Source organism: Carassius gibelio, chromosome A18 (assembly GCF_023724105.1).
Source record: "Carassius gibelio isolate Cgi1373 ecotype wild population from Czech Republic chromosome A18, carGib1.2-hapl.c, whole genome shotgun sequence".
NCBI lineage: Eukaryota > Metazoa > Chordata > Actinopteri > Cypriniformes > Cyprinidae > Carassius > Carassius gibelio.
The window spans coordinates 13,922,763-13,936,342 of NC_068388.1; the positions used below are offsets into that span (position 1 = coordinate 13,922,763).

At 41.4% G+C, this 13,580-nt stretch overlaps 1 protein-coding gene across 2 annotated transcripts in view; it reads left to right on the top strand.

The window, feature by feature from the left end:
- The window catches only part of yap1 (Yes1 associated transcriptional regulator), a 38,829-nt gene that overhangs the window by 17,538 nt on the left and 7,711 nt on the right, over positions 1-13,580 (top strand). The window contains exons 3-4 of one of the 2 annotated variants that reach the window (XM_052531598.1): positions 6,453-6,571; positions 9,004-9,117. In XM_052531598.1, the coding sequence (XP_052387558.1) occupies positions 6,453-6,571; positions 9,004-9,117 (233 nt within the window). The remainder of the gene's footprint in view (positions 1-6,452; positions 6,572-9,003; positions 9,118-13,580) is intronic. The other variant, XM_052531599.1, reaches the window with a different exon arrangement.

Genomic DNA, 13,580 nt, shown 5'->3' on the forward strand with positions numbered 1-13,580 from the left:
TCACACTTGAGTCTAGATTGACTTCTGAACTCGCTGTACTTTACGACGTGAGCAGCAGACCACTTTTGACCCATTTCCTGGTTTGAGTCCTCCGTTGGGTTACAGTGGCCTCGTTTTTGTAATGTTTAGTTTCCCAGGTCGGGGTGGATTAGTTTCTCAGCTCATCTAGTGTGAAGCATTTACTTGGAGCCAATGTGTGTTTGTCAAGCATGTGCTTTATTGACCACGCACAAACAAGCCCCTTTCCTGTTGAAGTGTCATTTGTGAGTATGTGTGTGGACTTACAGAAAGCAGTGTTGACCCAGTCCTGATGTAGCACCTTTGCCCCAGACATAAATGCTCCCACTGTCACTGCAGAACAAACCGCCTCAAGAAGAACCCCTGCCTATGTATTTAGACCAGCGTCTCGTTCAAAATGCTCTTTATATGTACCAAATAGTGCAGTGAGGGTGTTGAATGTGTCACACTCAGATTTGTTGTTTTGGTTCTTGGTTTTGTCATTAAGCAGCAGTTTAATGGTATATTATGACCCACCTTAAATGTGAAGAATCACATTTTCATTAAAAAATAAAATAAAATAGATTAATGATTTCAATGTTGGAATAAAGCTTGCCTACCACTTCTGAGAACTTCATAACCTTTACTAAAGTGTTTCTATGGTATCTCTCTCTCTCTCTTTGACTCCGTTAACTCCTGTGATATGAGCCCTCCTTCAAAGAGGAACTTAAATCCGGCCAGAGGTCAGCAGGTCGCTCAATAATCTCTCCTGATGATGTCCTGCTGACGGAAGCTCAGTCACTCATCCACCCGCTCGCTCGCTCGGCCGTGAGGGAGATCTGATGTCCTCTTTCTGTCCTGACCAGCAGCATTCAGTCACTCATAATGGCTGCCTCTCTTTGGCCTCATTAGATGCAGTGTGTGTTATGTTAAGCTAATATACAGGGTCCTTGTGTATGCAGTTGTAGTGTAGAAGTCATTATCTTAATAGTGTTTACTAGTAAAAGACAGATACACTACTGTGCAAAAGTTAAGGCACAGTAAGATTTATTCTTAAAAAATAATACAGTAAAAAACAGCAATATTGTGAAATATTATTACAATTTAAAATAATAGTTTTTTATTTTAATGTATTATAGCAGTCACATGATCCTTCATCAAGCATGCTTATATGCATTTCTTGTTATCAATGTTGAAAACAGTTGTGCTGCTTAAGATTTTTGCGGAAACTGTGTGATGATTTTTTTTTTCTTCTCAGAATTTAGAACAGCAGCTATCAAACCTCAAACTTGTGTCCAATATGGACACACTTTTTACTTGGGTTAAAGTTTTATGTAAAACGGAATTCAATTTTCAGATATGTTTTATGTTTTATTATATATTATCAACAGGTAATTATATAAGTAATAAATGATAATATTTTCATTATGCATCTACTCGATTCTCAAAAAAAATAATATTCACTGACCACTAGCTTAAATGAATATCCATATTTATATATGTTGAATACAACCAAATCTTTAAAAGCAGCATCAGTGTATTCCAATCGATTAATACTGCAAATGGTCTCACAATTAGTTCCTCAACATGGAAGAAAAAAACAAAACAAAAATGTGCATTAATTCTTCTATAATAAAAGAATGTTTATAATTTTTAAAGTATAACCATTATTCATGTTGCCATGAGACTATAGTGATGGATAAGTTGCTTTTCTTTACCCATCTGGGAATAATTATTATAAACACTTTTCCATTATGATCTTTGGAACAAGTTGAAATTTTCAATGGTAAACGTTGTGTTTTGTGTGAAATGCGCCTTTACCACAAATTCTCGGGTGAAAGTCAGTACAATGCAAAATTTGGTTTGAAAGTAGAGAATAGGGAATGCTTTCTTGGTACTTTTTTCTATTTTGAACACCGTTCATCCACTATATACTCCATATTTTGAGGTCAGATATTTGTTATTTCTTCGGCAAAGTGGAAAGCATGCAGTGCTGGTGAAGTTGAGTGGAACTGTGAGCATTCATCGCTGCACCTCAAGCTCTGCTGTGTTATAAATAACTACAGCACAATAAACAGGGCCCTGATAATTGGGCCATCAATCATGTCGAGCGCTTGGGTGGGTCTAGGCCCAGTGCCGTGAGCTCGCTGACCACCACTCTCCACCTCCTCCTCCTCCTCCTCCTCCTCCTCGAGCGCTCTCTGGTTTCATGAGCACTGATAACAGCTGGAGAGGACATCAGGAAGTGAGCTTCTACAGAGCACTGTCAGGGAGTGATTCCTGTGTGGTCATGGCTCAATGTGATTTGAGTGCCCTGTCTGTCGGCTATAAAGCAAAAGCCCGCTACCAGGGTTGTAGACCTTTCTTTGTCTGTTTGTCATTCTCCCAGTCTGTCTTTTCAGTGCTTAGTCTGGGATGGAAGTAGAGCTCCCGAAAGAAGGTTGCAGTCATCTAGTTGATGATGTTTGAAGCTCTGGAGGGTGTTTGTGGGGGTCTCCTGAGCGGATGTCTATCCTGTCTATGCTTTTGTCTCTATCTCTGGCCCCATAATCTTCAATAATGCCTCTCAGCTGGTGGCCCCCAGTGATCTGTAATGGCCCTGAGTGGTGGTGATGTTTTTCCGGTTGGAGTTTGGGAGACTGTTGCCATAGGTTTTAGTTTGTTAGTGTGAATGTGCCTCAGCCTCATTAAACTTCACTGATGAGTGAACTTAACTAATCACTTATTGTTACTGCACACCAAAAATAAAAACCTTGTAAATGAAACAAAAATTATTTATAGGAGTGTGTTTTACAATGGAAAACATATTGATCTTTATACTTTTTATTTATTTATTTAATTCAATGTGTTACTTTCCATTTGTAATTAATTATGAGTGATAACTGTTTTTACTAAAACAACATATGATTATGACCATCTCTAATGCTTCTATTCATTGAATACAGGTTGGCATCATGAATAAATGATGGGCAAAGTATTAGATGCAAATGGATTTGACCATTATTGTTACTCTTGGCTGTTTTTTGACTCTCCTCCCATTTTCCCGGTACTTTCCCGCTGAGTAAAGGGAAGCCAGTCCGCCTCATTTGTGAAGTGTGTTTTTGTGTGCTGGGAAAGCAGAGAGAACATTGCATGAGAAGTCGCTCAAGAGTGACGCAATGGTAGGGCTCTGACCCAGACTGGATTGTGTGCTTTTGACTACAAAAGCACATTTCCTCTGTTCTAAAAGCTAGTGAACTGCCTGAATAGACAGCAGCATCACAGACATAAAATCTGTTGGAGAAGCTAGGCAACATAATTATGCTGCATTCAAAGAGATCCTTCTTGAATACCGCAATCCCAGTCTGCAGAATGCAAGATCATTTTATAAAACTGAATAAATATAATTGATATTAATTGCACTAATATTTAAAATTGTTTATTTAAAAAAAACTGTTATTCAGCATGCATGAAATTGATTTTTATTTTTATTTTGAGTCATCAGCTTAGAAGCTCTTCCATCATTTGTGATTCTTCCATATGGAGATATATGTGTGTTTTGTAGAGTTGCTCACTATATAGTGCACTCCAAATCATTCTATTATGATGTTTAGGATGCTGTAGGGAGTAGGCAGCGAGTCGTTCCACTAGAACAAAGCAAATCTTTCAGCTTGAATTCAGTGTGTCTGGAAGTTTGTTTGCAGATTTTTGCCAGAAAAATGCACGTTGTAAGTAAGCTGTCGTTACGGTCAATAGTTCTCGTTCTAGATAATTGTGACACTGAATTAAACAAGTGTCAGTGTATTGCATGGAAAAGGCGCCGCATGGGCAGAGCGTTTGGGCTAATAAAGCCCACCTGTGTGAGTGCGAAACCCAAGAGGAGATCTTCATACTCGACATCCTGTGCTCCAATTAAAATTAAGTCACACGGCCTCTCCTCCTCGCTCCCAACGTGTCTCTGTCATAGTTTCCAGCAGCAATAGAAGGGGGAGGATCGGGGTGACTTTAAGTGTAACAGGACCACAGCCATCCACTCAGCCAATGCGTTCTGAAGGATTGCTTCCGCGCTCGTTTTTTCCTCCTCTGTGGCCTTTTCTTTTTGTTTGACGGTCATATGGCCCTCCCCTGTGACCCTTGTGAAGAGGCCCCCTGTTCGTCTGCTGTGGCCTGGGCTGTTTTCCTGGAGTGTGTGTGTGGGTTGGGGGTGGGGTGGCTTACTGGTAGGTGGGTGGGAGAGGGGCAGATTTCGGCTGATCCTTTGATCAGTAAAGCATAAACCAGAGAGAGCTTAGAGAAGAGGGGGTGGTGAAGTGCTGAGTCAGTCTCTCTCTTTCTCTCTCCTCTTTTTGTTATTCTTTCTCTCTTCCTCACTCTCTCAGAAGGCAGTGATGGTGGAATAGTGACTAATTGGTGGCAAAGAGAAAGTGACGGCAGGAAAGAAATGGTCACAGGGCTTTATGATGGGAAATACCTGTTAGAAAGCTGCAGAATTCATTTATCCACAAGGTCAAACATCCTCCATATTTTTTCTTCCAGTAGACCAGTGGTCAGCTGTATATCTCAACTCAACTCAACCTTTATTTATAAAGCACTTTCCAAACCACAAAAATTGCCCAAAGTGCTGTACATAAATAGTAGATAATCTAGAAATCAAAGAATCTAGTCAAGATGCCCAAGAAAAAGTTCAGTGCATGCATATCTTACGTTTTAAGCAACATAAAAAAACAAAAAACGGTCTTAAATAGGCAAAGAGAGCAGAGCTGAAGGAAAAGAGAAACAAGTGAATAGCATTTAGGGTTTTGGGTCGTAGCTTGGTCTGAGCTTTTGTCCAGAAGGTGAAAGCTTTGTAAAACTGGCCCCAGATTGTTAAAGAGCCTGACACTTCAGTGTGTTGGAACAGGCAGCGAGAGAAAGAAACCTCCTGGGAGGAGACCCATGACTGACCCTGCCTGAATGTACAGGCCATCGGCTGAGAAAGAGAATGAGAGATCGAGGGGCCTTTTCCTGCGTTAGCTCTACATCTTAATCGAGCAACAAGCGCCAACAAAGCCATCATTAGAAATGCCTCTACACTGAGTGTTACAGCCCGTTCTCACTGTAGAATAGACGTGAGTAGTGTTCATTAGTGTTTCACAACTGCCTGGGTTCTCTAGAAGTTATGTAAATCTGCTTCTTTCAGTAGTATTTACTTGCAGCTGTATTTTGAGTTTCATGGACCTGACAGAACGTGCAACACCTCCAATCGCAGGTCTTCTTTTGAACCACCCACTCCATCCCAAACACTGCTCGTAAATTGCATGCTTTGTGCCTTCAGGACACCAAAACCATTTTCTTGGAAGAGTCTAATTGTTTAAAAGAAAATGTGGAGATTAGCAGCTAGTGTTTAGGAAGGAAAGGTCTGATCTTAAGGAAGCTGCCAGATTAGATCATGAAGTGAGCTCTGATAGTGTGCCAGAAAAACATACAAATGTTGATTTCTGGAGGTAAATAGTTGAAGATTGACTTGTTTTCGTTTTGATTGTGCGTCTGTTGGGTATTTGTGTTGAGACTGAGGCTTAAAAGCCTTAATTTTCCAGCATAAACTGCTTAACCTTTAAGTGATGAACTGCAGTGAAAAAGAGAAAGGCACTGCTCTCCCTGCCACCCTGCTGACTAAGATCTGAATAAACAGAAGAGTGTAAGCCTGGCTTCAGTCTTTCACTTTAGACTTGTTGTTTCGTTTTCCAGTAAGCTTGTTATTCATCACTGACCTTACACCGTAATCTGTGACTTCATGTGCAGATGACACCCGTTCAGTCCACTGCACGCAGGCGAATCACACGTAAACGGGGTCAAAGTTTACTCAGCGGCCTACAGTTATCCACACTCCCTCCTCCACAGCAATACATCAGCAGATCTGACACAAGAGTGGGTGGCAATCGTAAAGTTTATGAAATGGACTTTCATAAGAGCCTATTTTTAGCAGCCAGGGCAAACAAAATGAATGGGAGTTTCATTGCTAACAAGACAGGCCATCATTTACACTACTTGCTTGAAGGAGATGTTTGGTTCCTGCTTGCTTTTGCTTATGCAGATTAAAGAACTGAGATGCTGTCCAAATGGATCTGTGTTCAGGTGTTTACAAAGTTCTTGAAAAGGTCCACTTGCTGGGAGTTTTATCGGGGCACTCAAATTACATCAAATAAACCACTGTGGGATATCTAACACTGGGTTATATGGTAGTACACTACCCATGAAATGTATATTTATGCAGCCTGGAACAAGAACAGATGTAATCATTAATAAAAAGGATTATAATATTAATATCTAAACACATATATATTTATGTATATATTCTATATGTCCTAAATGTAAAATTGACAGTTATGTTTTGGCCCAATATCTCCAGCCAAAGGAGAAGTTCATTAGGATTTTGGTCACAGCCGCAATATTTTTGTTTAATTGTCATGCTTATGTATGTCTTTGTTTCCTAATAGCCATAATGACCAGACGACCACCTGGCAGGACCCACGTAAAGCCCTTCTTCAGATGAACCAGGCCGCCCCGGCCAGCCCAGTGCCTGTGCAGCAGCAGAACATCATGAACCCTGCCTCAGGTCAGCTGCTCCAGACACTCGTTTCATATTAAAAACTACACTCTTAGTCCCAGCATTCTTATGGTAATTCGACGGGTGTATCAGTCTCTGTTTACATCTCAGCTAAACCTGCCTCTACCTCAGCAAATGCAAAAACCATAATAGGGCAGACGAATGCAAGTAAATGCATCAGAATGGCAGTTGACGATTGTAGACGTGTGTCTGGTTGGAGTGACGGTAGGGTCCTGGGTATCCAGACTATGTAAGTTTCAACAGGAACTCAGACAAGACTGATCCTGTTTCTGTTTTAAGGTGTTCCCCACAGACTTCTTTGGGAAGTGGTTTGGTCCTGGAAACTATTGAGTGCAACAGTTTCTGCCCACTCTTTTCAAGAGGCCTTGATTCCAGAAGAAAGTTTCCTATTCGTTTTTTCGATAGGAATTTTTGTAAACATCTTAAATAGTTGTAAGTCAGCCATGAGGTGAATCACAACATTACAGACTTTGAATCAAAGCAAAAGTGTATTTGAAAACCACTTTGCTTTCCACGATCCTGTGTTTGGTGGAGATTTCTTTCCTAAATTATGGGCAGTGTAATAATTTAAATTCGATTATTTAAGGTCTGTCTGCTTTAGTGTTCCTGCAGCTCAAGTGGTAGAGCATTGCGTTAGCAAGCAAGCAAGCGCAAGGTTGTGGGTTCGATTCCCCGGGTACACATGATAGGTAAAAATTGATAGTCTGAATGCACAGTAAGTTTGCATAAAAGCGTCTGCTAAATGCATTAATTTAATTAAAAAAATGCATTGAAATGGACTGAACAGTACTCAACAAAGGTATTTTATTTATTTTATTAAAGGTATACAATTTTTATGTGGGGCGCCACATCCAACAATTTAAGCATACATCCTGGTAGTAAAGTTCCAGTTTCAGTTTGAGGATGATTCTCATAAAACTATTTTCTGCAAGAATTATTCACGATTTATGTATACAGTGCAACAGCAAAAACTGAGAAACAAATAAATGTCACATTTGTTTAGAGCGACTACAAGTCAAGCTGCAAAACCAAACAGGACCACACAGAGATGGCCAATAGACCACTATACCAGTCGCCTTAACTTGACTGTAAATAAATACATATGGATCCATCCAGAATTATTAAACCGAGCAAAACACAAATTAAAAAAAGCAAATAAAAACATTGTAAATTTGTTGAATGTGGCGATCTGAAGGCAGCTCAACATGAGCAGTGAACAGTTCCTCTGTCAGAGTGAGTGCTAATGCTCATATGTACAGTATATAAACACTACTGACCGCAGCAAATTCCTCTAAAAACACACATCTTCAGCAAGTGTCCATTTTAAAACTCTTACCAGACATATGACCAAAGCAATCAGAGAACACACATGCACAGTTTGTTTATTTGCACACTAATAATAACGGACTCACGCGTGTCAAATAATGTACAACTCCTGCATGTCACTGTATTAGTCTTTCCTTCCATTACAATCATCCATCAAAACTTTACTGAAAAGATACTGGTTTACTTTATTCACGCCATACAGGCAAGTCCTGACTTGAGCATAAAGATAATTAATAGAGGTATTTGTTCCCTCCAATCATTGCATAAGTTAAGTTTGCTTATGATGAAGAAAGCACATTTGTGCTAACCCTCCTGGAACTCATATGCTGCATCCGAAATATTATACTTCCCTACTGTGTAGTAGCCAAAAAACAGTACGTGAGGCGAGTAGTATGTCCGAATTGATAGCATTGTTGACGAAAAGTAACCAGATGACCTATTTATGCCCGGATTCTGAAGTGTGCATTCAATGGACACTTTCCTATCCCATGATGCCACAGGAGAGGATTAATGAATGGTAGTGAAGAGACGCAACTGACACTGGTCGGTCATATGACAACATGGCGCATGTAGTGCGTACAAATTTAATTCATACTATATAGAACATACGTTTTTAACTGTGGTGAAGTAAATTCCAAGTAGGTAAATTCAAAGGTAGTAACTACTCAGACAGTATGCGATTTCGGATGCAACGATACAGATTGCATTGCAGTGCCTGCAGTTCAGAAAAAAAATGCGTTTGTATGTCTATGAGAACACTCGTGCGATTTTCGGCCACAGTGAAATCGCTTGAAAAGGGGCGTACTCCACATAATGTGACTTGATGCTGATTGGACGATATATCCAGAGACAGAACAAACAGTTACAGTTAGTGTAACACTGTGGTTGAATGTGATAGGAAACACTTCAGTGCTTTGGTGGTGCGCGTCGCCTTATCGCCCGATTGAAGAAACGCCTCGTTCAACCTCGTACCTTTCATGACCTCGAGAAAATGCGGGATGAAAAAAAATGTGTGGATTATGGCCAAAGATTACTCAAATTTGAATTTCAGTTAGTAATGGATCATTTACTGTACACTGACTGTTCTCTCTCAGGTCCTCTTCCTGATGGTTGGGAGCAAGCTATTACCTCAGAAGGAGAGATCTACTATATCAATCACAAGAACAAAACCACCTCTTGGCTGGACCCACGACTTGACCCGCGTTACGGTGAGCTTAAAGTCATAAAAGTTTATAGTAATAAAAATAACAATAATCACAATAAATTACTTATGATTGGACTTTGGTCTCCTAGCATAAAATTGTTGCCACCATTAAAAAAAAATAATAATAAATAAGCCACCCGAGTAGTGATACACAAAAATTTTCATCTGAAACGGCAAATCAGTTTCATTAATGGAAACCGTTAACGCTTCATCAATGATGCATTATAAACATTGGGAGTGTGGATAAGCTAACAACAATTAAATACGTCTGCATGGGGCGCCCTTCACTATGATCAAAATTGATACTAGAGTAGAAGTATGTAAAAAATAATAATAATGGTTACGGCTAAAATATCAAGTACCGGGTCGTTGTTGAAGAACTTGAATACGACTGGTGTATCACCTGTGTACAAATACCCTAAACTGAGTACCGAGTTCAGTCCCCAAATTGAAATACATTTATTTTTAATTTTGGTTTTTGGCTCAATGAGGACTTTAATTTCGGTGTTTGGTGTTTCTGTTAAAAATGAATTTCGGTGCATCACTGTACGTAAGACCCATCATTACAGTGGTCTCATTGTTAAGGGCCTGTTATGCACTCAAAGTCCTGGTTCCACTGTGGTAAAACAACTGTAACTGTCTCTTATTGCTTTATATCATGCTGATTACAATCGAGTGTAGATGGCTATTCTCTGCGCTATGTGTGAGTGTGTATGTGTTTTTGTGGCACATTCAGACCGTATTCCTGCTTCCTGTGACTCATACTGAGGTTAGCCAAAACTGCTCCACACTCAGGACTCTGCTATGTGATCCCTGTACTCACACACTCACACACACACACACACACTCACAAACTAGCTCAAACTGCATCTGATTATGCCCCTTCCCTAAACCCCTTGTTCTGATATGCATCCATAATCCATATGCAGAGACGATGAAACTCACCTAAGCAATGGAATTGTCACGTTAAACTAATCATCTGGTTTTTTTTTTGCTGTCAAGATAAATGGTTCACCGAAAGGTTGTCAGACTGAAATGGTCGTCCTTTTTCTACCCCTTTCAGTCCCTCTCTTTAATCTCTTTCTATGAGCACACAAGGCTCACAAAGAGATGAAGGCTTCTTCTTGTGTCACTTTGAGTTACTCACGCTTGAGGTGCTTTCCCTTCATCCCAAAGGAGTTTTCCCTAGGGACACTATCTCCTTCATGTATGAACAGGTATGTTTTGCCCCATTTTTGACCAAAATTCAGCTACAAAACAGGTCTCCATACACCTAACACGCAAGTGGTAAACAGTCTATGAAGGGCTGGGTCAGGCAGGAGAGAGAGAGAGAGAGAGAAAGAACGAAAGACAAAAAATGGTGGTGGTGGGGGTCTGCTCTGGTGGGTGAAGCCCTTTGAAGATTTATAAGTGTTCAGCCGACGAGGCTGGTGGGCCCCTGAATTACAGACGTAATGTGAGGGGGAGAACTGCAAAAGGGGTAGACACAGTTAACTCATTCCTTGCCGGCAGATTGAGACTGTTGGGGCGTTCCCATGTGGTCTTTGCTTATGCCGGCATTTTATTATGACCTTTGTGTTTGTGTTTTTATCCCTCAGCTCCTGTCACTGAGGTCAATGAACCGCAGACATCCAAAGGAACTTTTTCCTCACTAACCTCAGAATCTCTTCTATAAGTTAAAAGAACTTTAAATACTCCTTGCACCCGTCGAAACCCAAACAAATGATTCAATGTGTTGCTAACCCGACATGTTGTCCCGTCTGGGTCTCCGCTCACCCATCGGAGACACACAGGTAATTTGAGCAGGGAATAGAATAGGACTGTACTCCTTTAACAGAGAACTGAAGTCTGGCCATTCTCTCTTTCTGTCTCACCCCCCTTCCCACCCCGTGTGAGGCCCAGCGCAGGCAGAACTGTTCTCAGCTGCACATCTAGACGGACTTGAGTCGGTGCCAGGCCTCTCGATGCTGCTGCTCTGCTCTTAATCTGTTCCAGACCTTTTCAGTCAAAGAGACCCAATGTGAGAGAGAGACAGAGAAAGAGGAAGGGGGCAGGCGGAGGCAGGGCCACAGAGGGGGAAGGGAAGAGGGAAAAGAAAGGGAGGAATAGGAGAAAAAGGAAGAAAGTCGACAGGATATGCTTGTGCCTCTTTGTGGCAAACAGGGCATAAGGCCTGGTCTGAGACTTTATGATGTATTTCGCACTGCATCTGCCCCTTAGACTCCACAAACTCCATCTTTTTTTTTGCTGTGGTGTAGTTTTTGAGCACAAAGGCTAACTGGAACCCTCAGTTATCTGCCATGTGCTGCAGGCGGCTTGGATTATCGTGGTACTTCAGTGCAGGAGTTGGCACCTTGTTGGCAAGTGCAGAGTGATGTCATGCTCTTGTGAAGCCCTCATCTTTTCCAGAGCTTTGAGCCGACACACAGACTCATGAGCGATAGCATAAACACTTCGCGACTCCCAAGGCGCTCGCCTTATTGGGAAACAGGGTGATGAATGTGACATCAGTGGTTTACATTCGAAGGTGACCGAGTTTATCAGTGCATTCGCAGAGTTTGTTTAATTAAATGTTAGTGGTGCTCCCCCTTACAGTTCCCACTGCTAAGGTTGTGTTGTCTGGGGTGTTCATGTGTTGCTAGAAAATTTAGAGTTAAATTAGGAGTTCTAAAGGGGAGTGAATGGTTTTTATAAAAAGGATTTAATTCTGACATGGCGTGAACACAGATTTTGTTCAAATGTTTCTCCTAGTGTGGCCAAAGTAAAGAGATTTCAAGTGTAATCTAGTGAAATAATTGGATAAATGATCAGATATTTGTGGTTAAATCAGGTTTGCATATTGGAAGAACACTGTGTGTATAAAGAAAAAGCCAAGAATCTACTATAAAGCACTTTAATGACACAGTATGACTCCGTTATTTGCTAGATTATTTGTATTACTTGGATAATGGAAACACATTTGCATTTCTCACTGCAGTAATCACTAATAATAACTGTGAAAGTCTCCAAGTCTTAATGTATACATGCACCACCTGCTGTTTCCACTTGTTAACTGATACGGCTTCCATCTCGCTTTCAACTGGTTTCCTACTACATGCTAGTCACAGCTGAGTTTCCTCATGCTGGCTTCCGGCAGCTCACAGCTTGCTTTTGTGGCCCGCTGAGGTTTTTGTTTGATAGGATATAGAGAGCCTTTTCTTCTGGACACAGATTGACTCTCTTTCCCCGTCTCCTCTGCTTTGTGCGCTTATCTCTTAACTGGAAACGCAACTTGAGCACTACTTTTATACAATAAACCTGTTAAATCGACAGCCAGCAAATATTTACAAAGGCTTCAAAGGTCTTGGTGCTACGTTTCCTGACGTTTCCCAACACCACTTCGGTCTCACCTGCAAAAGACGTGGAGCTGCCATTGGCTGGCGCCTTTGTGAGATGTCCTGATAAAGACTGTTATTACTGGATGGTCGTGTTCCAGAACTAGCGTGGAGAAGACGGGCAAACTACGTCAATCCAAGCTTTTATCTCTATCAAGCTCTCTCTTTTTTTTTTTTTTGTCCTTCTGGCACGTTTCCTCCTCCTCTTAAAGGCTCATAGGAGAACACGTCCATGGCACGTACCTGTAGTTCTGCTGCACTTATGCAACACTGAGTCATTCGGCCACATGGATAAGACTTGTTTGTGTGCTCTTGTCATCTCCGTGCTGTGGTAAGGAGTTTCCCAAGTGAGATGCCCACAGAAACTCCACAGCAGTCAAGTACAGACAAGTCAGGGAAATCCAGATCTGAGAATCGAGAGTTTTTTTTGTTGTTGAGTTCATGTTCCCAGATGCAACAAATCGGCCTGTAACTGCTCACTCCGGCTCTGAGATCAGCCATTGCTCCACCACCAGAGCCGTCATTCGGCTTCAGTAGACCTCCTATCTATGCAAGATAAGAGTCTCTAAAGAGAAACAAGCACACAGACACGCACACACCCCCAATCGCTCCCATATACATTCCCACACACTCTTCCACGCCTCGGGCGGTGTGGGGGATGGTGGTTGTGGTGTGTGTGAGGCGTGGTGAGTCTCTGATCTGATTCCCATGGTGAGAGGAGAGTGGAGATTCATTCAGGCCTGAGGTAGTGTAAACACACTCTGATTGAATAGAGATGAGGATAAGCGGGGAAGACGGAGCTCCCTCGCGCATGACAACGCCGGCTCCATCCCCGCTTTATTGTCACTGGTGGCCCCAGTGCATAAGTAAACAGCAATTTTCATTGGTCCAATTACTGTAACACCCCACCTCCCATGGTCCAAAACATTTGTTTCTGTGTTTGCGTCTGTGGTAATACGCATTGCTCCATTCACTTGCATTGAAAGGCCTTTTTATACCCTGTATCTTATACGTAGCTAATGCTACTATCCGCTTTAGTGACGCATTTTATGAATGGTTATTTTTGTCTCAAGATTGAACTTTCAGGTATTTA